The sequence below is a fragment of the Patagioenas fasciata genome, chromosome 24, assembly GCF_037038585.1.
Source record: "Patagioenas fasciata isolate bPatFas1 chromosome 24, bPatFas1.hap1, whole genome shotgun sequence".
Taxonomy (NCBI): domain Eukaryota; kingdom Metazoa; phylum Chordata; class Aves; order Columbiformes; family Columbidae; genus Patagioenas; species Patagioenas fasciata.
The window spans coordinates 4,132,886-4,157,358 of record NC_092543.1 but is presented as its reverse complement, the minus strand read 5'-3'; the positions used below and the strand labels follow the sequence as shown (position 1 = coordinate 4,157,358).

Below are 24,473 nucleotides of genomic sequence, written 5' to 3'. Positions count from 1 at the left end.
GTACCTCCCAAAGCCGGGCTGGCGCCCAGGGACAAATATTCTTGTGATTCAGAGGTGTTTTTTCCACCATGGCCCAGGATTTTCCAAGGGACCTAATGGAACACACCGCGCTTGCACCGTGCAGGGAGGAATCGCACGCTTAGTGGTGAAGCAAGAGCCTTCTACCTCAGACAAGCTTACAAAATAAGAGAGTTTGGCCCAGGAAGATAAAAATCAACATATATTTTGCAGCATGAAAGGAAAAATAAAAATTAAAAAAAAAAATGGAGCAGCAGCTGTGTTTGCAAACCACCAAAGCGAAACGGAGTTCGAACAGGGATGAAATGGGGGAAGCGTTTGGCATCGTCTGACACGGCTTCGACGTCCCAGGTCCGCGGGAGGAGAGAAGGAGCGAGAAGGGCATGGAAACCAGAGGGCTGGGAGAAGCGAGGAGGTTGCCAAAGCAAGAGGTGAGCCCGTCTGCCAAAGCACAGCCCGAGTCTATCGGAAGGTAACTCGGTCTAGCGGGGAAAGGAGTTAAGGATGGTTTTTTAGGGAAGAGCCGCTTCCACGAGGCGCCCGGGCGGGACTCCCCACTCCAGCAGCGTGGCAGGTACACGGCTGAAAGAGAGAGGGCTGCAGCTCCAGCCTCTAAAGGTCGAGGACCATGAAAAGCAGGGGGGGCCCGGCGGCTCAAAACACCTGCAAAAGGAAAACAACTCTCAAAAGACTGACCCCAGCAAGCCGGCGCGCTCCGTCAAACCTTCCCTGCGCTCCAAAGTCCTCTAGAGCTCCTTCAGACGGGACGGGGGCACGGTCCCGAGGTAGCGACCTCAGGAGCCTGAAGACACGGCCTCGCCCATACAAACAGGCATCGTAAATAGTTTAGAAAGCACTCAAATGAAAAAGCAACCCCCGGTTAGAGAGGTTGAGGCAACGAGAGCGAAAGGAAGAGCAAGTGAACCGTGGCACAGGCAGCACGAAGCCTCCACGCCTCCCCCCAGCCGGGGTGTCCCCTGTCCCCGATTGTCACCTGTCCATCGGGAGCATCCCGGCCCGTCACTGCATCGCTCACCGTACCACGCCGGCTCGCCGCACTGCTGAAGTTACCGGCGAGCTGAAGTTAACCAGGCAGAGGTTTTGGTTTTTATTCCCCCCGCTGCCAAGCGGGCAAATGGCATTAAATCAATTCAGATCCGAGCGGATTCTAGGGGGAAACCCTAAAACACACTCAAATAAAAGAAATTTGCAGTCATACTGTTAGCGACGTTGAATTCTCACTCTGATGGTTGAGGGTCTTACATTAGGTCACTCATCACGTACTTGATATAAAGCCCTGGTGCAAGGCTGGGAAGAGAGGGGCGTTTCTACGAGACCCTCCCTCCTTCACGAGACAAACCTACTCACGGTTTGAAGACCATCTACACAAAGTTGTTAAAGCTCAGAAAGATCTCATTATCGATTGAGCAGATTCATTGTCAAGTGGTTCAAACCTACGTCAGGGCTTCGAGGTTGGAAAAGACACGGCGCTCTGCTTTCCGTGGCCGCGGGTTTCCGAGCATCCTGCTGGGAAATGAAGCACAGCCTCCAAAACCAGATATTTTGAGGCAGAATGATAAACAGGATCCAACCTAAAAGCTCCCGGGGAGCGTGGCGTGGTTGGAGTGCCGTATCCTGGCTGCCTGGCCGAAAGCATCACGTCTTTCTCCAAACATCTAAGCCCCTTGAGGTTCAACCAGCAGCAAGAGCAATAACCAAGGCAAAGTAGAATTAAAGGCGAGATTGCGGAGAATCTCTTGGCAATTCTACCTGGGAATAAACAAATGTTTTGTATGCAAATGGAGGGCCTGGGGCAAAAAACATGCCTGCAGGCTCTTCAATTCTCCTGACGTTTCTTCTACAGCCTGAATCCACTCAAAGCAAGAATATCCGCATGAAACACTTGGTATTTTATTCCCAGGCAGGCTGGAGGGTTTAGCACTTTACCGCAGAGGAAGAAGTGTGCAAACCTGGATGTAGCGGCTCATTTTACCACTTCAAAAAAACCCCAAACAAACCACTAAATATTTTCAAGGTAGGGATCACTTGGTGTTAGCACTTGGCATCTACAGAGCACTTGCAGTCTGCAGGCGACCAAGTGCTTGTCCGAAGTGCTCAACTATGACTTATCCCCATTTTACAGATGGGAGAACTGAGGCACAGAGAGGTTGAGTGACTTGCCCAAGGCCACGCAGTCAGAGAGTGGAGGCAGAGCAGGAAAGCGAGCCCGGCTGTTCTCGGGGAGGGCTACGCCTTTCCTGCTCAAAACAAATAAAATATAAAGGCCTATGCAATCCAGAAAACCACCGGCCGACAAACCCACCCTAAGTATTTTGAAGAGGAAATACATTCCGGTGAAGAGTTAGAACAGCATTACCGAGAGGGGAACAGCGGGTCTCCTCGGATGGGACAAAGGGAGGGGACACAGCCCCGGCGGGTGTCACAGCCAACGCGGCCGGGCTGGAGCAGGAGAAAGAAGGGGAAAAACAGCGAAACCAGCAGCAAGGTGCTTTAAGCTGGCGCGAAATGCTGAGCTTAGCTTTGCGCGGTCGCTCCGAGGAGCCATCCGTCTCCATCCGCAGAGCTGGGGGTTTTCCAGCCACGCTCACTGGGGCTCAGCATCTGCCAACGGAGGCTTTTTGGGACCAAACCCCATTTGATTGGGACATCTCCCCATTTTGCAGTTATGAATCAAGATTACAAATGTTACCGTAGTCAGAAATCACACTACACGGCACTGAAGAATATTTGCCAGTGATACACGGAGCGTCAGGAAGAATTAATCAAAACCACCCCCATCAGAGCTGACAGGCACCGTACTTTGGGGGAAAACACCCTTGGATGAGAACAGTCCCATACCTGCGCGCCCGCAGTGGTGAGTACACGTTAACAAGGCTCAAATGCATTTGCACAGACAAACGGTGATTTCTCACATCTCAAACAGATTCGAAGGCTCGGGGTCTTTCTGGTTTTCCCTTTCAGAGCTAGGTAAGGAAAGATGTCACGGATGGTTTTGTTGCTGTTATCTTCACATAAAAGGAGGCTGGGAAGGGGGAGGCAGGGAGATTTTCACAATTACAGTTTTCCTGGGATTATTTGGTCATGTTTTTATCGTAATCAGATTCATGGGATTACCAGTTCCCGTCTGGGTTCTTAGTTTCTTGTCAATTAATTACGCCCCGTGTCATTTAATTTCTTCCGGCGATTGAGGGCCAGCTGCTCGATCCCACACTTTCTCCCTAAACGCGCGCTGCAGAAGCAGACGTCAAAAGCTCCGTCTACGCCTGTTAACCCTAGAGATCTTTTCCCAAACCGAGGTGCAACACCCCCCGTCCTCCCCGCAGCTTCCCACCCCACCACAACCATCCGGGGTGGGGGGAGAAGCGCATCCAAGGAGCCCCCAACCCCAAGCATCCTCCCTGTCCCCCCAAGCTTGTCCCAAACACAAACCCCGCGGCACAGCGTAGGGGCTTCCCCCCCCATCTCTCCGTCCCCCCCACGGCGCGATGTCAGCTCCCTCCACCCCCTGTTTAACCTTCTGGGGCCGAGGTTTAAAGCAAGGTGGCGTGGCCGGCGGTGTCCTCGTGGTCCACGCTGTTGAGGATGGCTGTCTGGTCCTCGGGGAGCTGGCGGTGGCAGAGGTCGTCCTTGAGCGCCGAGAGGCGGGCGAAGGGGTCCTGACGAGGGTGTCTCTTCTTCTTGCGGAGGCAGACAGCTTCGTCAGGCCACAGTACCTGAGAGCTGGGAAGGTGCTGAACCTGGGAGGCAGAGCCGTCTGTGGAAGGGAGAGAAGGCGATGGGACCGGAGCCGGGAGCGGTGGGCTTTGTGTGCCCTAAGGGGGAGGGTTACGCCAAGCCTGGACCCACACCCGGCTACTTGACAAGGAAGGAACACGTTAGGCATCAGGGAAAATTAAATTAACACACGGAAATAAAATCCAAAGCAAAAATCACTCAAGATGGGAGATGCGTGGAAGGGGAATTGGGTTTGAAGGCAGGGGGAGAGCAGGGGAGGGACAGTGTGTGAGTGAGCAGCTCGAGGAGCCACCACTTTTTTGGGGCTTGGCTGTTGGGGACCATGGGGCCCTTGCACTCACTGGATTGTTTTCTGGATTTCGAAGAGCCCTTGGATGACTTTTTGGGCTTCTTTATCCGCTGGTATTTCAGAGCTTCAAGCCTCTCAGGTGCAGCAGCGTCCCCGGACGGAGATGGACGTTTTCTAGGAAGGAAAAGCAGACAGGCACCGTCAGTGGCTCTCGGCCACGCTCGCAGCCTCCAGATGTCCCCGGTGGGGGATCGGTCGAACCCAGCCAGCTCTGCGGTGGAAAAAGAGAAGGTGAGAACCCCAGGCCGAGGGAGCGGGGCCAGCCAGATGTGCTGGAGCAAGGGGGAGCGAGGCACCCGAGCGTGTCCCCTGCTGTCCCCTTACATCTCCTCCGCATCGCCAGGTGGTGCCGCAAGCCCGGCCAGTCCCACCGGCACCATCCAACGCCTGAGAGAGCTGCCGGCACCCCAGCTCACCTGCCTGCCATGCCCAGCACCGCTAAACGGAAAAATAAATGAAATCAAATGAAAAAAGGACGGGGCAGATCCTATGTCCGATAAGGCATTTCTGGGGAAGCGGTGGGAAACCCCTTGGGATGGAGAGAGGGGAAGAGACAGGCAGACGCGGCACGGCAGCACCAGGACGGGCACCACGAGCCACCCAGGGCAGACAACAGCAGGGAGGGTCCAGCCCCGCTCCCATTGCCAAAATATACCAACCAGGGGCCACACGACAGACAGGGACACAGAGGGCACAGGCCGACACAGCCGGGAGCGGTACCTCGTTCCCAGGTCCCTGCTATGAGCAACAAGAGACGCAACAGCACAGGAGTATCCACTCCTTAATGCTTGCAGGCTGGGAGCTGGGGTTTCTTGCCCTGCGGGACAGGACATTGAAGTGACGACACTGACAAGGTCTTATAGCCAGGGACAAGGAGGGGATTTGCAATGGGGTGTTTCCTGCAGGAGAGACGGCAGTTTTGAGGGATAGTTTTCCAGTCTTAGCCCCTGAATAACTCTTCTACAGGAACCAGCTCAAGGTTAAGTCATCTCCCCTTTGCAAAAAGGTGGTTTGTTTTTTTCTTACTCTACTTTCTTCACTGTACCTGCTCTTCCCATCCAAGGGCCGGACAGTATGACTGCTGTGGAGAGCAGGGCAGTAGGGCAAAACCTCCTTAGGAGAGCATCGGTTCAGCTCTCATCTATAACGCATCACAGCATCCCCCCCTCTTGCTGCTTTCCCTTTTGTTTCCCCCTCTCCATTTCGCTCCCACGTCCCTCCAAGGTGCACCAACACCTAATGCCACAGGAGTAGCCTGAGCAAAGGCAGCAGACACCACAGGTAGCAACCTGGGATCAGCCTGAATCACCACAGAGGCTGCAACACGAGGTGCCCAGAGATGACAGGGGAAGCGTCCACAAAGCACCTTTCATTGCAATAAAGCCAAAGCTCAAAGCCAGGCTCTGGAGAGCAAAGCCTGGAGATTTAAACCAGCGTGCCTCTAACAAGCCTGTCCTACCCTTCAAAGGAAGAAAATACACTTTTCTGCTCTCACAACTCAGTCACTGGAGGTCAGTGACCAAACCTTTTCAAAACAGCCACGCAGAGGACAGCGCTGATGGCAACTCCTGCATCTTCAGGTGCCTGTGAGCAGGGAAGGGATCAGCAAAACCCTGGCTTGGGTGGGCAGGTAGAAGAGTCACCTTGGCTGAGTGCAAGGAGGCAGCATCGGTGCATTCAGACTCCTGCTTTGTCACCAAAACGACACGGACAAACTCATCCGTCTCGCTCCTGCTCTGTCAGTAATGCGGGAGCCATCCGGCGTTGCAGAAACACTGGTTTTTGCAGGGCCTGGCACACCTGGGCTGCGGTACAGGAGCACGTCCACCCACGTGAGCCTGGAGCTCCTCACCTCCCTTGGGCTCCACGTCCGAGATCCCCAGCGGCCGACGAGCAGTGATACTTCAGCTGGAGTGGCACACGCAAATAGTTCCCAAGAGATGTTTTTTCCCCTCGGGGAGTAGTTGTTTTTGGTGATGTGTGTGATCGCAAAGCAGCTCAGTTCTGCTAGCAGCGTCGCAGAGCGTCAAGAGAAGTGCGGTGTGAATTGATGAAGCAGCTGGGGCACAGCAGATACAACAGAAACCCAAACGCTGGGTATTGAAAAGCCCCTTTTCATGTTTCCCATCGCAACAGAGACATCAAGGCACCTGGAGAGCCTCTCTTCCAGCTCTCGGCAGAGCAGCACATCAGGTGAAGATGAAGCAGCTCATCTGACAAGCTGGTGATCCTGCTGGCTGGATCCAAGTGAGAGCTTTCCCTCATCGGAAAGACGAGGTTTACAAGCCTGTACAGTTGTGGTGCTCAAATGTCTTCTTCCCAAGAGAGATGCTGCCAGCAGTGCCTCCGAGCTTGGTTTGGGCACCACCTGCTGAGCTGCCCCCCTGGCACACGCTCTTCCCATTTATATCCCCAATTCGATGATTCTATGAGCTTGGCAATCCTGTCACCGTCCCAGCCACCAGCATCTGCCTTCCACTGCCCATTCCTACCACCCAGACAACATTGCTCATCTGATTGAAGCTCAACTTGTACAAGGCTCCTGCTCTTTCCATTCTTTTTTTCCTTCTAAGAAGATGCTGCTGTGGCACGTTGACAAAATTAGAGAGATTTACACAAGGGATTACAAGGAAATTGCCTGAAGCTCATTTCCACTAGCTCTCCATAATTGGACTTGTATTTATACACACAAATACAAGCAGCGAGCGCACTGAACCCACGTGTCGCTATAAATACTGTCTGACCTCTGGCAAGGAAGAGATACAGAGGAGGATGAAATGATGCTACTCACCAGCCAAATTTTATCTGCTCTACCCACCCTTTATTTCTTCAAAGGACTCTGATTCTTTCCAATTAGTTTTCATTTTAAGCTCAGCCAAAAGCCTCTTCCTGCCCTCAGAGGTAACATTTTGGGCAGCTGCCCATGAACAAGAGATACCTTGAACACCAACAGATGAGAGGTTCAGAGAGGAGGGTGAACTTCTCGAGTCTTCAGTGTGGAGCCAAGCACAGCAGCTTCAAGAAGCACATGTGAATTCCTGATGTGAGCCTCTGAGATGCCACAAACACCCAGAGCAGTGGTTTTCCTCGAGTACTCAAAGGACAACCCTTCTGAATGAGCAAGAGTCTGAAGTGCATGGACAGAGAGGCACTGGAGCGGCCACAAAGGTACCGAGGGACCTCTGAGAGCTCCAGGACAGAGGACATAGCCAGAGGAGAAGAGCCATCCAACCCACCCACACATCTCAGCTGCTCTTCTTCAAATGTCTTTCCACATCCAAAGCAAAGACGTAAGGGAGAAGGAACATGAAAGAATCACTAAAGCTCTTTCCACCCAAAAGGAGGAACCCATGTAAAATAAGGCTCCAGGAGATTCAAGGGCGCAATACATCTGTTTAATCTCGTGGAGGTCTCAAGAGATACTCCCTGTCTCCTCCTCTCCTTGAGACAGTGGCATCCAGGAATGGTTTGGACAGGTCAGAGCACCCACTTGGACCAGTTAGAGCATCCACTTGGACCAAAGCCCACTGTGTCTCAGCCACCGCATCCTCAAGCCTTCATCCTCCTCAGACAAAGAGCTCAATTCTCCTGCGTGAGGCTTCACCTCAAGTGTAATCCCATGAGATGTCCTGCTGGTTGGAATTCCCCCTTTGCCTCCATCCCAAGATGCCATCGCACATCGTTTGAGATCCTCCATCGCGAGAGGTGCTAGAGAAACACGGCGGCGACGGCCCCTCGCCCCAGAGCTGCTGCTGCCAAGGCACCACAATGAGGGAGGAAGGGGCTGGTCACAGTGGGGAGCACACCGGAGAAAGGGGGGGTCCCCTCTCCAGGTCTGTAGGCACCACAACTCACCTACACGAGGGACTTCACCATGCTGAGGGGAGAGGAACGAGGAGGAGAGAGGGCGAGGGAAAAGGGGCCGGACTGGAGAGGAAGAGGGAGATACAGTCAACGGGGAAGGGAGGGAGAGAGGAAGATAAATGAAAAACAAGAGTGAGAAAAATATATAAGTAAATTAAAGAGACTGAAAAGAAAAGAAGAAATCATAATAATTAAAGAAGAAAAGAAAAACGCACTCAGACAAGCGGACTCACAACTTCTCCAAGCGGGAGGAGGCATGAAACACATGCAGAGGATCAGCACATGGACAGTCTTTAAAGGGGAACCTGTTTTCTTTCAAGCAGGAGCGAGAGGTGCTCATCCTCCCGCACGCCCGGCACCCACGTCCCTTTGTCACTCGCCGCGATCAAGCCCCCGGCACCGGGACAGGCTGCGGTGACGAGGGGCACGGGGGCTCGGTGCCTCGTCTGTGGTTTTTGGGTTTCCCTCTGCAGGGAGAAGACAGCCTCCTCTTCCCCATTAGAACCATAGGATTTAGTTGGAAAAGACTCTGAAGATCATCAAGCCCAACCATTAACTCAGCACTGCCAGGAGATGCGTCACCGCGCGCCGCTTCCCAAGAGAAGAAGATGGGAAAACCGCTCGTGCCGACTCACTAACGGCATTATTTATCTCTGCCAGTCAGTAAAAACTACCCAGCCTTCACCCAGCAAAAGCCACTGTGCCACAGCCACCACCAAGCCCGCAAACTGCCTCTCCCTCTCCTCCTCTCAGCTTTTATTACTGCAGTACAGAAATCTGGCTGGTCTGGTATAAAAATCCCTGTGCTCTGCATGCACTGACAATTTTATGACCCCAAATCATCAAGAAATTACTTGGCTGGGCTCTTTACAGGATTCCTTGCTTATTAAATAGAGATTTATTCTTCTGGCTTTCCCCTTTTTACGGATAATGGCTCTGGAGTCACCACTGTAACTCCGGTCCCCAGCAGCATCTCGGAGTAGGACGCAGGGCTGCTCCTCAGCAGATGTCCTGCTGGGTGATGTGACCATGCTCCTGAAACCCCATCAACCCACAGCACCCGTCACCAGCAACAGGAGCCACACCGAACTCAGATGTGAGCCTGGACTCACCTCTGCTGCGCCAAAGCCACGTTCACTCACGTCCCTAATGCTGCCAGGGCAGGGAAACACCATGGAAAAAGAGGGGAGGAAACCGCTGTGTCCTCACCGAGGGCTTCCCCGTTGCTCAACAAGTCTGGCACAGTCCAGATCTCACCAAGCTTTGCTCTTCATGGGACACCCTGCTCTGGGATCAGCAGAGGAGAACACTAGAACAAGGTGGTCAAGTGCTTCAGAGCTTTGAAGGGTGCAAGGCTCAAATGGGCTCAGGCTGCTAGGAGAACACTGGCCAGGACCTTAACTGTTCCCATCCATACCAGCAAAGCCTCGGTTTTCTGGAAGACCTGTCCTATGGAAGCTTGGGCATGGCCAGGCCATGGAAACAGTCCAACCTGCAATCCCAACTCTCCTTCCATAACCAGCCTGGTGATGGCCAAATGGCTCAGCATTCCCACTCCTTGGCATCAGGAATTACTATTGTCTCACCTGGCTTTAGCAGTTTCAGTGATATTCTCTGCTTGTAAGGTCTGAACACCATCTCCCGATTACTCCATCCAAGTTCCAGGATGTCCACGGGCATCTAAGAAACCAGCCCTGCGAAGGCGGCCCGAGAGGTATTTTCTTGGGAGAGCCTTTCTTGCTTAGGGCTGTTCAATTACAGCTGGGGCAGAGGAAGTCTTAAAGCTTTCTAAAAGGAGTATTTTGGAGAGGAGGGGGTTTTAATGTGACTCTGAGAATAACAAACCAGTCTGAAACTGTAGTTAGGCTGCTGCCAACCATCTTGGAAAAAAGACTTCTATTTTCCGTGATTGAGAAGACTTGGGAAGAAAAACATGGATCCAGGTACTGATGGGAACGAAATTTTCCGTTTTCTAGACTGGAAGTGGGGACTGATTTTGGAGCCCGATTCTCAGAGCGCTGTCTGCAGCTGGTTGTTTTAACAGGCTCCAGGGGGTGACCAGGAGCTCCTCCTGGTTTGGACCTACTCCACCTCCACAGGCACCTTCCTAACACCGCACAACCCTCCTGCCGGGGCCGAGTGTGCCACGTGTCGCTGTCCTTCAAGGAACGGCGGCCATGGGGAGACAGCACATTGGCCCAACACCATGACACGGTGGCCACCCCGGGCTCTCCAGCCTCGCCACCCCCCCCAAAGGCAGGGGAGCAGCAGCATGCTGCTGGGAGGGGAAACCCAAAAGCCACAGAGACTCTGCGTCCAGAGGTGTTTCCTAGTGTTTTCCGATTCCTTATTCCCCTTTAAAGGAAGAGATGGTATTGGAAAAGCCCCTTCCGTGTCCCCTCTCATGCCCCGCTCCCGGCCACCCTCCACAGCACCCACACCATCCTTTCGGACATGGATCACCCTTACCTATTGAGCTGAGGAGAAGCTTGTCTCGACAACACTGCCCAGATAGCTGAGATTAATCAAAAACAAAGCAGTTATCAACACCCGCAAGGAGCCGAGCTCCGCAACACATCAGCACGTCAACAACTCCAAAGGAAAAAGGAGGGAAAGAAACCAAACTGAAACACAAACCAAACGAGGCTGGAGAAGAAAGGGGGAAAGAAACAGAAGAGAAAGGAAAAAAGAAGAAAAGAAAACAATAATCAACAAAGCGAATGGATACACTGCGTAAAAGCACGGACAACAGTGCTGCTCTAACACGGATCTCTCCTGGAGCTGGGTCTCCTCGGGGTGCCCTGGCTGGGAGACATGGACCTACATCTACGTGCTTAATTGCATCACTCCGTAGCTGTGTTTTCCAGAGGCACCAAGAAGTTGTTTCAGGCTCGTTCAGCTCCTCTCCCTCCCCATCCTCTGCCCTGAGCCTTCCTGCCTTGCCCCTGCGCACCCCAGCCGTGCCGGAGGGGTTTTCTAAGGCCATAACGCTTCCAGGTACCAGAGGGTGGGAGTGAAATGTGGAGGGCGCTGCGGGGTGAAACGCCGCCTCCCCCCTCCCCAAAACACACGTCTCTTCTCCATACACCTCCAACGACACCGGCTCCGCGGGGCGGGGTGCCCAAGCCCCCCGAGTCCTCTCTGCCACAAGCCAGAGGGGGCTTTGACCCCGCCAGACAACAAGCCAAAATGAAGCGAGACGAAAAGATGGGACGAAAGCACGGCTACGGGTTCTAAGGTGCTGCAAAAGATGGAGGGAAAGAGGAGAAATACAGAGAGAAAGAGAGAGAGAGAGACGCTTTTTGCCTGGAGCAACCCTGGTACCTGGAAAACCAGCCGCTACTGTCTAGTGCAGCCACATCCCTCTTTAGGGCAGGATCTGAGTGTGCCGGCAGCCTCCCGATCTCCGCTGGGGTTACTTTAGTGTTTATTTTTTTCCTCCTCTCCTGACATGCTGCTGGTGTGGCTAAGTCCTTGATCTCTCCCTGCCCGCGTCCTGGGGCTGCAGCATCCCTTTTGCAGGTGGGGCGGCGACCGTGATAGCTGTTTCTGTTCATGCATTAAAGCTCTCTAGACTCCGCGGGAAGGAAGAGGAGGAAGAAGAGGCGCAGCGGCCCTAACGTTCGAAGAAAGCCAAGAGCCAGTAGCTAGAAGAAGGAAACAACCGCCAGTGACACCAGGACACTTACCTACACGAGCCAGGTTTTTGCGCGCCTGGCAGATGGCCCGTAACCCAAGTCACGGTGCCTCCGGGTTCCCCAGGAGAGGAGGCAAGCACGGTGCTGGCACCGGGAGGCTCGCCTGCCTAAAACCCGGCTCCTCCGGGCAGCGGCCACACAACCCGCGGCACCGGCCTCTTCCTAGCAAAGCCCGCGGGGTCGCTATCTCCAAAAGGGATGCTGCAGCACGCCCAGAGAGACCCTACGAGTTGGGATGGCGATGGCGGGGAGGGAGTTGGAGGGAGCGGGTGAGGCGGGGCGAGGGAAGCCGGGAAGGGGCCGGGGATGGGGGGGCACCACGGGGGTCACACACTTACCCCGTGGCAGCTACCGTGGTGGATGTCGGCTCCGGTTGGAGAATCTCCTCGCCAGCCCTCCTGGGAGAGGGGATGTCTCCGAAAACATCCATGGTGTCCACGGGCAGGGAGGAGCCCTGGGAGCCGGAGTAGCCGGTGGCCACGGGGGTGAAGGCGGTGGCAGGTCGGTAGCTGGGGCTGTCCCCCCGGCTGCTGGGCGCGGGGGATCCCGTCGATGGCGTGGACTTGCGGGAGAAGCTGACGGCGGCGGGGGGCTGCAGGGTGATCTCCGACACCTCCGTCTGCTGGATGAGGCCCGGCCGGGGCCGGGCACGGGCAGTCAGCTCCGGGGAGCTGTTGCGGGAGCTGAGGGGGCTTTGGGTCAGAGGAGAAAGCCTCGAAGGTTGTAGCACCACCTGATGTAAACTGGGCTCAGCCCTCCTGACCTGCCGAGGACTGGGCCGAGGTCGGGGTTGGGGCTCGTACCACCTGGTGTCCAGGCTGAATGTGCTTGTGCCGCTGGGGCCGACGGGCTCGGACGGTTCGTGGTAAGGCAACACGGGTATGCCCATACCTTGGCTGGTATGTCTTAGCTGCCCTTGACATCCCATGGGTTGCATAGGTTTGTCCTGCCACTTGGTGGTGGTGGCCACCGAGGCTTGTCCCCTGCCGGGCGACTTGCCGGTCCAGCTCTTTGGTGCCTCCAAGGGCAGGATGCCCGGGTAGGATGCGGGGACCACCTGGAGGGAGGAAGGAGGTGGTCCCCGAGGAAGGCAGCCGCTGGGCTGGGTGCCCTCGCCCGCCTCGCAGGGCTGGAGCTGGTGGGGGAACGGCGCGGGGGCCGGCTCCAGGCTGCCGAAGGGGAACTCGGCCCTGCCCCATGGCTCGGGGGACCGGCCCCCCGTGGGGGTCTGCGCCAGGGGCAGCGTGCTGTTGGAGGCGTTCTCCCCATTCTCCTCGGGGATGGTGGGGTGTCCAAAGGGCCCCTCGGCGGGCAACGGCGGGGAGGACATGACCGAGCTCAGCGGGCTGACTTCTGGCATGTAGAAGGGCGGCGGGTCCACCTCGCCGGGGCTGCTGCTGCTGAGGTAACCGTAAAACTGGTGGTGGAAAGCCCGGGGGGCCGGCGGGCGGGCCTGGCCGGTGGCCTGCAGGGCGCCGGGACCCTCCAGCGCCCGGTGGAACCGGGGGCTGTATGCTGGTGGCTGAAGGTAGGACTCCTGGCTGGAGGAGAGAGGGGTGAGCTGGGCTTTCAGAGCCGTGACAGAGGCGGGGACGATGGGGTCGTCGTTCTCCTCGTCCGACTGCCGGAACTCGGGGTACATGTCCGTCTCCTCCACGAAGGGAAAGCCCTCGATGCGCCGCGTCTTCAGGGAGGGCTCCATCTCCGCCGGGTCCATGACGAAGCGGCCGTCCGGCCCGCGGCTGATGAGCTCGATGGGGGTGGTGGCCTCGGCTTCGGCCTCTGCCTTGGAGACGCTGTACTTCTTGCTGCTGATGGCTCGCTTGGTCTTCTTGTAAAGGGAGAGCTCCTTCTCCTTGGTGGGGCTCAGCATCCGCTTGGCCTGGGGGCCCTGGTCGTCCGAGGACTCCGAGGGGGGACGGAGCGTGCGGATGCTCTCGGGACTCACCTTGCCGGAAGACAACCTGGACCACAGAGGAGAAAAACCGAGATGGGTCGGTCACCTGGAGGGGAGAGGAGAGGTCTTCTTGCCCACCGGACACATCCGGAAAACCAAGTGCTACCAGTTTGCAAAAGAAGAACCACTAGGAGAAATTTGGGGGGGTAACCAGGGGCAGAGGGAGTGGAGCTCAGAACGCTCAGCATCCCCTCCACGGCAGGCAGGTCACACCAACACCTCGCAAGAAGATCCACGGCCCCAGCAGGATGAAAGACAAGATCCAGAGCCCACTCCCAAATCCTTAAGAAGCTTCCTGAGCCATCCGCACCGAGGAAAGCAACCAAGAGGAAGGACATCAGGCCAACGTCCCCTCCCGTGGAACGCAGCATCTCACTTGGAGATGCCAGCAGACCATGGCAGACCAACTTTTTCTCCCTGTTCTCAACACTCAAGAGCCTCAAAAGGCAGCAAGCATTGGATTAGTTTGCTCATCCCTATCCAGAAAACCTCAGACAACCAGGATTGAAAGGCATATGATAGTAGAACCAATAGAGACGGTGCAGGTACCATTATTTCAGCACAGAGGACGGAACAAAAAAAGCAAGATTAAGATCAACCAGCACCGGGACGTTTTGCAACAGTTCAGGAGCCAAAGCATGAGGCATCCACATCTCAGACTCTCGAGCTCACACTGGGGAGATGCTCCCACTGTTTATCAGATAGACATGCTTTTGATGGGCTGTGTAAGCACCATGATCCACCAACTTCAGACACAGGAGGCAAGAGGCTTCAGTGGGGCACTCTTCATGGGAAGAGAAATTATGTGAGTGTAACATTGCCTGAATTTCCCAAGAAAAAACAGAGCCAACAGAGAATGACTCAACAACTACACCAAGCTTGCTGCACTCGTCCCTGCTGCTTTCTGCTCCAAAGCCCATTTGTCTCTTGTGAACCGTTGTGTGCCCACAAGGTCAGGGAACACCAAAAACCATTTGTCAGCAGCAACCAAACAAGGTCAGACATTTCCATTTGAGCCTTGCAACAGTTGTAGGAAGGAGACAGCACCTTGAGGACCCACAGCCTTGTGCTGCATCTAAGACAGATACTTACGGGGACTCCAAACTCTTCCTGCAGTGGGTTATCGAGAGAGGAGGGTCTGGAAGAGAATAAAAAGGGGAAAGAAGAGAGAACGCTAAGGAGGCGCAACAATGACAACAAGAAGACAAACTCAACACCAAGACAACAAAAGACACTCAAAGAGAGGCCAAGGTTTCATTGCTCCAGTGTTTTAATGGTTGCTGACAACAAACAGCTCCCGACACCGGGTCCTGCCCGTCCTGTCACCGCAGTCCCGCAGGCTAGAGGAGAAGGAGCCCCATTTCCCTGCCCTCTATGGCTCCCCAAACCCCCTTTTCCCTGCCAGACGCTCCTGCAAGGTGGTGGCAGCCCCAGTTTTCGCAAAGAGGAGCAGCAGGGTCTCCTTTGCTGTTGGACACCCCCTGCTGCGGGTGGGATGGAGCTGGAAAGCCCAGCTCCGGGGAGCAATCCCCCCACCTCTGACCCAGAGGATGCCCCAAGCCCTAAGCCCCCGGCTCTAGGAGTTATCACCACGTGAGAGCACTCCCTCGGAAATCCCCAGCTAGTTTCTTTGTCACCTCGTCACCCACCCTGCCTCTCCCGCTCCCGACCACAGACGCTTTCAGGCACAGCCAGGGGATGAATTCAGGGCTTCACCTGAGGACGCGCACGGACGGAAGAAGAGACAGACAGGGACAAGGTTACCACCACAACACAAACAGGGAGGAGGAACGAGGACGAGGAGGAAGGAAGCACACCTGGGACGAGCTCACCTTTCTTGCGCTTGAGCTTGCGTTTGCGTTGCTTGTTGACGAAGCAGGCGGCAAGTGTGCTGAAGAGGATGGCGGCAGCCAGGAAGCAGATGGTGGCAACGATGCCAGCCAGCACCGGGCGGGCTAGACCTTCGTCCGTCAGGTCAGGCTGAGGGAATACGTCTGGGGGAATAAAAACCAACCATCAGGTGTCTGCCGCCTTCCCCGCGGACCTAACCCAGCGTGAAGGGCAAAGCTCATTCCTGGTACGGGGAATGATAATCTCAAAAACAGCCCCTGCTTCCAATCCGCATGGGGAGAACAGTCAGCGCTGCTGCAGGCCAGTGCCGAGGGATTCACCAGCCTTGCACCATATAAACCTTTTTGTGGACCCTCAGGGAAGAAGCCTCCACGCCACACAAATACGCATTTATGTATAAGCACACACAACTGCACCAAACCTGCAGCTACAACCTGCTGCAGCAGCACAAGGTGTTTTCTCCTTTCTCAACATTCTTCAGCTCTTTAATTGAAAACTGGCCTCCAAACCCCCATCACACCCCTTCGCTAACCATGAGCACACCCGAAGCACCAGCAGAGCTTCAGCTGCAGGCATTTGCGGATGCAAACGCAGCACACAGCAGCTCTTCTGCCGGGCGCTCACACGCAGGGTCAAGCACACGTTCTCCTGCTGGGAGCATCGTCCTTCAGCCTGGCCGAGCAGCCGCCGGGGGCCGGGGCACACGCACACCCCGCGGGAGCTGCCAAACCTCATCAGGAAAACCTTGCGAGAGGAGCAAGGGCAAGCGAGCGGTAGCTTGCAGCAGGCAGCTCCCCGCACAGCGCCGGTACCACTTGGGGGCAGAGACAGACCGTGTAGAGAGCTGGGTGGCTCCTCGGCTTTTCCAGAGCCATAAAAACGGGGTTTGCCGCATCCCCCTCCTCCTTCCGCCCTTCCCTTCCCCATCACAATCACACATCCTCATCTATCCCTTGCTCAAGGAGCATCCTCCGAGTTGCACCAAGGCACAGGGTACCCGCGGATGCTGCAGTGTGTTGCAGTCTCCTGTTGCAAAGGTTTTTTTCCCCCCTCCTCGGACTCTGCACTGCAGTGCTACGCTTCCCTCTCTGCACTTCTCATTCCCATTTCCAGGCTGTGCAGAGCTTTGTTCTCCGGGTACCCTGCAGGGCTGAGATGCGCTGCCCCTCTGCACCAGCGGACACCTGACAACGCTACACTCCATGGGAAGGACTAATTGGGGTGGTTTGTCCTCACCCGCTCTGAGTGCCCCTGGTCTGTTTGCACGGGGCCATCAGCGTGCCCAGGACGCTGATTCTAAATGTGTCCCCATCAGCACAGCTCACAGTCCGAGCATCTCAGGCAAAAGCACAAGAACTGCCGTAAATAAGTACTGACGCATGACCTGAGCGCTAGAAACAAAGACGCTCCCACAGCTGGAGGTAGAAGAAGGCAGAAGGCACAAGAGAGCACAAGTCAACTCCCTTACCTGTACTGGACACACCAGCAACGTTGCTGGGTTCGCTGATGAGATCCTGCATGACCGCCAGGACCCGGAACTCGTACCAGGTGTCCTGCAACACCAAGCACACCCATCAGGTCCCAACCACAGCCTCCAACCCTGCCCAGCTCCTTGAAGACCCCAGCAGAGGGATCGAGCCACCCCAAAAGCTTTCCCAGAGCTGCAGCAGATGGTGTGACACCAGAGATACAGTCTGGGCAGCCCCTGCTTACCTGGGACAAGTCCTTGGCAAAAAACTCGCTCTCGGTCCCCGGGATGCCATCATCCAAGATCTCCCACCTCTCCGCGACGCGGAACTCCATGATGTAGCGGTCGATGGGGAAGGTGTGGTTAGCGGGAGGAAGCCACGACAAGAGGACGCCTTGCTGTGTCCGGTTGGCTGTTAGGCACCTCGGTGGGGTAACCAACACCAGAGGCTCTGGAGTTGTTACAGGGAATGCTGGGGACAGAGCAGATGGGACAGGGACACCTATGAGATGGGGTGAGGGGAAGCGCAGAGGATGCTCTTCTATGTGCGTCCCATTGGCGGCCGATGGATCACAGTGGCAGTTCCTGCTTTCTGCAAGTTCAGGGCACACCTCTGCTATGTTCTGTCTTATTTCAGATATGCAAAAGTGGCAGACAGGACACAAGGACCAAGGCAAAGGGACACTCCTCCCTGGTGGCCTCCTAAACCCCTTTCCCCTCCTCCCATGTGCCCATGGAGGACCTACCTAGAGTGTTCACAGTGACCACCTCACTGAAGGAGCTGGTGCCCAGCTTGTTTTGAGCCAAGACACTGAACTGGTATGCAGTCTCTGGTTCCAAGGTATCCACCAGCAGCCAACTGGAACCAGCTGGCACAGGAAGAGACAGCCAGTCGTGGGGGCCAAACTGGGCTCGCTTCACCCTGCCGAGAGAAAAGGGAGCATCCTCAGGGACGGCGCCTTCGACAGGGAGGACAAAGAGGCAGCGTTAACTTCTCGAGCGAAAATGGAGCTTTCCTGAGCAATGGTTTGGTTTGACAGCAGCGATGGGTATGGACGTGGAGCCAGCACAGCTCCAGAGCTGGCTCGGGGATGGCGCACACGGGGATGCCAAGGCTCAGGGCACCATCCCCTCGTGCCACACCAGCACCCCCCAGCTTGTGAGGATGCAGCCACCAGCCCTCCCCTCTGCACCCTCTGAGCAGGCCCAGGGACAAAAGCGGAGCCACCAGCCCCACTCTGAGTTATCTCCATCAGATCCCACGGGCTAAAGGGGAAGCCAGTGCATTTTTGCTCCAGTGAGCGCTGCAAAGGGGACAGCTGGAGCAGGAGATGGGCCCTGTTCCCATTTATACCTCAACAGCTCCTGAGCCAGAGCCAAGTTGTCCCTCAGCCGCAGCCCTGTGCATGCAATTCCACAAAAGACATTTAACTAAACCATCATTTTTGCCATATCTGCACAAGTCAGGGGCTGCCAACACCACCCAGGGCATAACGCAGAGAAGCCCCATGGTGAAAGAGCCCCATGTCCCAACGCAGCATCACTGCGCTGCAATGATATTGCAAGTATTGGTTCCCACGTTAGAGAAATGCTCCAGGGAGTCCCAGCCCTCAGCTGCATGATTCAGCGGTGTCCGCAGAGGATTTGAGAAGGGCTGTTCTGCACAGATCAGTGGGCACATCTATAGCCACCGGCACACAGCCAGGTAAATCCACCGAGTGGGATGTAAGAGACGGAGCGAAGACAAATAACGTCGCTGTGAAGGGAGCAAAAGGTGAGGTGGGAGAAGCGGTAGCAAGCTGTAGAAAGAAGCAATTCGGTGGAGAGCCATGCACGTGCAGCTTGCCTCCACCAAACCGGCAGGAAAACCTCCGAATCATCACGGCCCAGGCTGGGACCACGGCTGCCAGGATCCCCCGTGGCACAGATGGGGTTTCCTGGTGGCATTTCACCCCGCCACCTTCGCATCCCCTCTCCCTGGCGCTGCCGCGGGCCAGCAAGCAATGGCGAGGGGTGAGGATGGGTAAATGCCAGGTCCTGAGTGATGGAGAGCACTGGGGACGCTGCGGTGGCCCTGGGGAGCAGGGCTGGCATTTCCAACACCGACGACCACAGAAGCAAGAGGAGAATGTGGCCTCCCAGGTCCCTACAGCACACTGTGAATTCCCTAAAGCAAGCCTGGTGCAAACACCTTTCCCGAGGACATTTTCAACAGAGCACCACATGCTGCCTCATTTGTCTCCTTGGCTCACTTCATTTGTTCTTCTTTGTCTCCCGACTGCCCAGTCCCACCCCACGAGTGCCAGCCTCGGGCTGGACCAAGGCAGAAATCATTACGGGCAGCATCTACCCTATCTCCACTCTATCAGCAGTCTCCATCATGGCAAATTAAGACAAGGAAGGAAAAGGAGAGCGAGAAGAAAGGCTGGGGAACGCCAGCCCCAGAACTGGGAAAGTGCCATCCTGTCCACGTTTGCAAGGACAGCTTTTCAGAAGAGGAAGACCCCACTGCAGGCAGGAGGGATGCACCCACTGGTTTTGGGTACCAGGTGGCACTGGTTGGCATCAGAGCGATGGGAGCAAAGCCCCGCGAGGCTCCGACCTGGCTGGCATCTCACAGCAGCTGGTCATGAACTCAGCTGAGATTTAATCACCTCCAGGGAGCCACAGAGCAAGGAGAGATCATTTCTGCTTAGTCACAGCTCTTCCAGGATGCACTCTATAAAGGTTGCATTTTCCATCCTCTCCCCGGCTGTTAAGCTTCATAAACAGTTTATCTTGAAATTAGATGCTAGGGGCAAAGTTACAGGAGCGCAAAGCGTCTCCCTTGCACCATAAGCTGAATAAAACCTGCTGGGGCAGACGGAGCTCCTGGCTAGCACAGAAGGGAGAGGAAACACGGGAACTGCACAATCCCACCACCACCCCCCATCTCTCCAAGGCACCGAATAGGAGCTCAGCCCTCCCCACCCTCCCTCGAAGCTCGGGTCGGCTAGGAAGGAAAAGAAGCAGAGAGCAAAGCATGCCAGGATGACTCACAGAGGGCCGTACCAAACTGAGAAAGTCTGCTCGTATCCACCGTCGTAGCCGGGCTCCCAGGAGACGTTGGCTGAGGTCATGGCGGCCACGACGTGCACGCTGGTCGGGGCATGAGGGCTTGTGCCTGTCGAGAGAGAAGGAAGGGTTGAACGGGAGCAAAACCACACGTTATCTGGCAAAGGAACTACTCCCAGCCATGATTCAAGGGGACTCCACTTGCACCAAGCGAAAACCACCTGGAATTTCTGCTAGAAATAGCAGCGGGACAGCTGTGCCCACAGGTGGCCGCAATAAGAGCAGAAAAAAAAAGCAGTGATAAATAAGATTTAAAGACACAGTTCTGTACAGGAAGCACCCTCATCTCCTGCCTTACTGACACGCTACCTTGGGGACCTGTCCCCAGCCCTGCCCATACCTACGACGGTGAGGTGGGTGCTGGCAGTAATGCTTGCGACGACGTTGGTGGCGACGCACTCCCACTCGCCATGGTCGTCCTTGCCGAGGGCGCGGATCTGCAGGGTGCCGCCGGGCAGCGTGTTGTGCTTGCTCCTGCTGGGCTTCCCTACCTTGGGCAAGGAGCCGGGCGAAGACAGAGAACAAAACAAAACAAAACATGACTCAGAAGGGGGTCGCGGGGCAGGGCGAGGCGGCAGCGGGGACACTAAGCTACCTGCGCGGCCCAGGGGACACCGCCGGCCACCGGGAAGGGATCTGGTCTCTCCGGTCGCGGCAAGGCAGCCGGTTCCCCCGTTTTCGAGAGGACCTGGCGGGGCAACGCGAGAGGCATGCGTCAGGGAGGCTGATGCTCGGCACTCGTGCGCAAGCGGAAAACCCCACGGCGCTCACACAGACACCGAGCCCTGCACCGGGGCTCAACCTCCGGCATCCAAAGCTGAAACCGCTGCCAGGAAGGTGCACCGGCCGCCCCCGGCAAACACCCTCCAGGGTGAGGAAAGCACTGCCAGGAGATGCCCAAAATGCCAGCAAGGGCCCCATGGGGACATGGGAGGTTGGCGTGCGTGGAGGTGTCCGGGAGCTCTCCAGCCGAGCGGAAAGACGGATCTTGTAACAACTTGTGTCTACGCCCATCAGCTGAGCAAATCCCACGTTGTCTTGAGTCCTCTTGAGCTGTTCTTCACACCTCTACCGATCAACACCAGGACCCAGAGCTTGATGCCGGGCAGGATGAGCAGAGGGGCATGTGGAATTCGTGGTCTTTGTGAGTCCTTCAAGGCACTGGTCAGTGCTGGTGGGGTGATGGGGAGCGAGGGAGCTTGTTTCTGGCACCTGTACACTCAGCACAGGCCAAGCCAGCCCCAACTGGATTTGGGAAGGAATGATGACATGAGGAGGAGGGACAGAAGATACAAGAGGGGCAAAGCTAAAATAAGATGGAGAAAAATACTAAAGGGCCAACAAGTTTTAGGTAGGTCACTTGCAGTCTGTGCAAGTCGTGGTCCTTGTCATGCTGGTAAAAGGAACTCAAAGAGATCCAGCACCTCGCTCTGCAAGGGCTGAGGACGGTGCCCACTGGGGTGACTCGGGGACCCTGCTCACTCTCAGGAGCCCTAAGAAGGGGACGGGAGGCTTGGAGAGAAGATCTTGATGGCGACAAAGAGGCCAGAAGGTGCCCTGCGTGGTGGTTTTCCTCTGGGAGCAGCGAAGGTGGGAAGCAAAGGACTGGCTGGAAAGCCCTGGTTGCTCCCAGGCTGTGCCACCACATTGGATCCTACCCCGCCCTACAGAAAGGGACCCCTTGAAATCAGTATGTCCAGTCCAGCATCATTAAAACAGCTTCTTCTCAGGGTTTTCCAAGTCACGGGGCAGCAAAGCAGCTGCCGACCAGTCCAGCCCCTTGCGAAAACACAGCCAATGGACCCCCGGACATGCTCTGATGACACGGGAGAACGGCATCGCCGGGGCTGCCACGTCCTGCCGTGACCACCTTGCAGGCAGGCGAGGAGGGTGTCCTGGGGTATGCACCGGCGAGGAAGAGGAGGGGCTGGGGCAGGGGCAGCGCTCAGCTTTGCAGATGCCGCCGTGACGGTTTCCCGGGGTCACGGTACTCGGTGGCCACAAGCCGGGCTTTTCCCCCACCCACCTGCGGGACAGGACGGCAGTGGCTCAGCCCAAAGCGAAGCAGCTGTACCTGCAGTTTTGTTCTTACCGGGACAGAGTGTGGCTTCTCTGTCTGCAATATTCACCAAAAGCCAAAGGCACTGCAGATTTGTCTGGCAGGCCGGGTACCTTTCTCCAGGCGATGATGGGAAAGGGGTCTCCGGCAGCAGCGCAAGGAATCAACAGCTCCCTCCCTGCCTCCTGTCTGTACTCCCAGCCTGGTAGCACCGTGAAATAGGGGGGGTCCTGCAGCCAAGGGAAAAGGCAACGAGTGTCACCTCCCACCAGCAAAACCAGCTCTTTTCCAAAACAAATGAATCATGGGTTTAGGTAAGGTTGAGGCATCGCAAAGCTGCAGCGGGGAGAGCGCGCTAAAGCACACCAAATTACACACCCCGAGGGAAGCTTTCTCCAAAGAGCCGCTGCACTTGAGCAATTTAAGGTATAAGGAGGTAAACAGGAAAAAAAAAAAATAATACAAAAACCACCCACATCACATCAGACATCAACCTGATTCCATTGACTCCGCAGCCGCCTCGGCGGATGTGTGTGTCTGCGAGGCACAAAGCGTTATCACGTGAAGCGCGGTGAATCACCGCCGCTCACAAGCACGGGAGGTTTTGTTCGGGGAAGGCAGAGGCAGCAGCTCCCACCCCAGCCCTGCCGGGAACCCAGCGCGCCCGGAGCTCCGCACGCAGCCAGAGCACGCGGAGTGTCCCCAGAGCTCAAATCATCCATTTAACTAAAACCCTCCGTGAACTCAAGCCCAGGTCAGCAGGGCTAAGTGTTTTGCTGGCAAGAAGGCCATCCCAGGGGCACATTTCCTCCAACTACTTCAGTCCAGCGCAACCAAAGCAAAGTAAAACTTGAATTTCTGCACAGAATTACCAACCAAGTAAGTGGCATGGAATAAAAAAAGCAACAGCTCATCATCTCTGCAGCACCCTGCACAACACTGGGAGCGTTTTTTTGCACAGGAGGACACAGCAAATCTGCTGGCTGCGGAGCAAGGATTTAACAGGCAAGTTACCTTCAGTACCAGTCGGGCAGGGGGAGACTGGCCCATCGTACCCAGGGCGTTATAAGGCACACAGGTGTAAGTGCCGAGAGCATCTTCAGTTGCCTCCTCTATCCGGATCGACCCGTCTTCCAGCAGGTTCCAGCCAGAATACTGCAACGGTGAGAAACAGAGAGCTGATTTACTCTGCACAGCTCATCGTTTTCCCTTCAGCCAAGCCCAGGGCGGCTGTCACATCCCCGGGAGACGCTCAGTTCCATTCCCAGCATCCGAGGCATCTCCTCAGCTGCAGAGAAACGTGGGCGAGATCAGCCCATCCAAGCACAGCCCTCCAGGAAGGGCTGCCCTGCTCTGTACGCACCCAAAGACACGTGGGTTTATCTCGCTGCTGCTGCCCTACGCACAGCCAGGCTTCTTCCGACAGCCCAAGAGATTTAACATCACCATCTATCACATCCCCAGTAAAACTCCTTTTACCCTGGTGGCACCAAGAAGACAACTCCACCTGAGAAGCTGAGGACACCAAGGACCAGGAACCCGCAGCAGCAACAGGTTTAAACCGAATTAAAACCTCGGATCATTAATATTTAAGCAAAGAATTATAAATACCGGGCATTTCTGTTAAATATTTTATGGCTAGGATGTTTGCTCAGACTATCAAACCGTGATTATAAGAAGACAGAGACTTGTTAAAAGGGTCTTTTAACCACCAGCGGCCCTTGGGGAAATAAAAGGCCACCAGGTCACTTTGGTGGGTCTAGGGGACAGACAGCATGTCTGCAGGCACCCAGGCTCCATGCAAGAACCCCAATTAACTCTGCCCACAGCTGACAGGGAAAAGCAGCATCATCCCACCCATGGGGCTGCTTCTTCCCACCAGGTGCCCAATGACGCTCGCAGGCGCTTGCAGGGGACACGAGGGTCCCCAAACCCAGCCTGGGGCTTCGTTACCTTCTCGATTCGCAGGGGACGTCCATCTTTGTTCCACTTGACCAGCGTGACCGGCGGCTCTGCCTCGACCGGGCAGCGGATGTATCCGTGGATCCCGATGGGAACGTAGATGACGGGGGGCATGTTCACCACGCGGGCAGGATCTGGGGGAGCGGGAGCAGCAGCACCACGTTAGCAAGGGCTAAGAGCCCATCTCTCCCCCACCGCCGGGCTTCAGAGCATCTCCATCGCTTTTACAATTAATTCCAAACACAAATACCACCTTGGCTCCCACAGGCTGTTATCTCCAGGCTTGCTACGGCACAAATCCACCGTAATACCTGGCATTTCTGGGAGGCTTTACTCACGCCCAAAGTGGTCCTACCTGGGGCTCATTAAGAGTTGCA

The 24,473-nt window shown here is 55.8% G+C and overlaps 1 protein-coding gene across 7 annotated transcripts in view; it reads right to left on the bottom strand.

The window, feature by feature from the left end:
* Positions 1-207: 207 nt before the first annotated feature.
* IGSF9B (immunoglobulin superfamily member 9B) overlaps positions 208-24,473 on the bottom strand; it is a 38,437-nt gene continuing 14,171 nt past the window's right edge. Inside the window, exons 8-22 of one of the 7 annotated variants that reach the window (XM_071798753.1) lie at positions 24,088-24,230; positions 23,149-23,289; positions 22,248-22,364; positions 20,671-20,763; positions 20,416-20,566; positions 20,001-20,124; positions 17,708-17,883; positions 17,207-17,433; positions 16,962-17,046; positions 15,475-15,636; positions 14,735-14,780; positions 12,024-13,649; positions 4,116-4,237; positions 3,554-3,793; positions 208-3,002 (exon numbers count right to left, since the gene is read on the bottom strand). In XM_071798753.1, coding sequence (XP_071654854.1) covers positions 3,570-3,793; positions 4,116-4,237; positions 12,024-13,649; positions 14,735-14,780; positions 15,475-15,636; positions 16,962-17,046; positions 17,207-17,433; positions 17,708-17,883; positions 20,001-20,124; positions 20,416-20,566; positions 20,671-20,763; positions 22,248-22,364; positions 23,149-23,289; positions 24,088-24,230 — 3,437 coding nt within the window. In that variant the 3' untranslated portion in view covers positions 208-3,002; positions 3,554-3,569. Of the gene's footprint in view, positions 3,003-3,553; positions 3,794-4,115; positions 4,238-10,456; positions 10,634-11,311; positions 11,635-12,023; positions 13,650-14,734; positions 14,781-15,474; positions 15,637-16,961; positions 17,047-17,206; positions 17,434-17,707; positions 17,884-20,000; positions 20,125-20,415; positions 20,567-20,670; positions 20,764-22,247; positions 22,365-23,148; positions 23,290-24,087; positions 24,231-24,473 lie in introns of those variants that run through there. The other 6 variants (XM_071798754.1, XM_065855842.2, XM_071798755.1 and 3 more) reach the window with 6 other exon arrangements.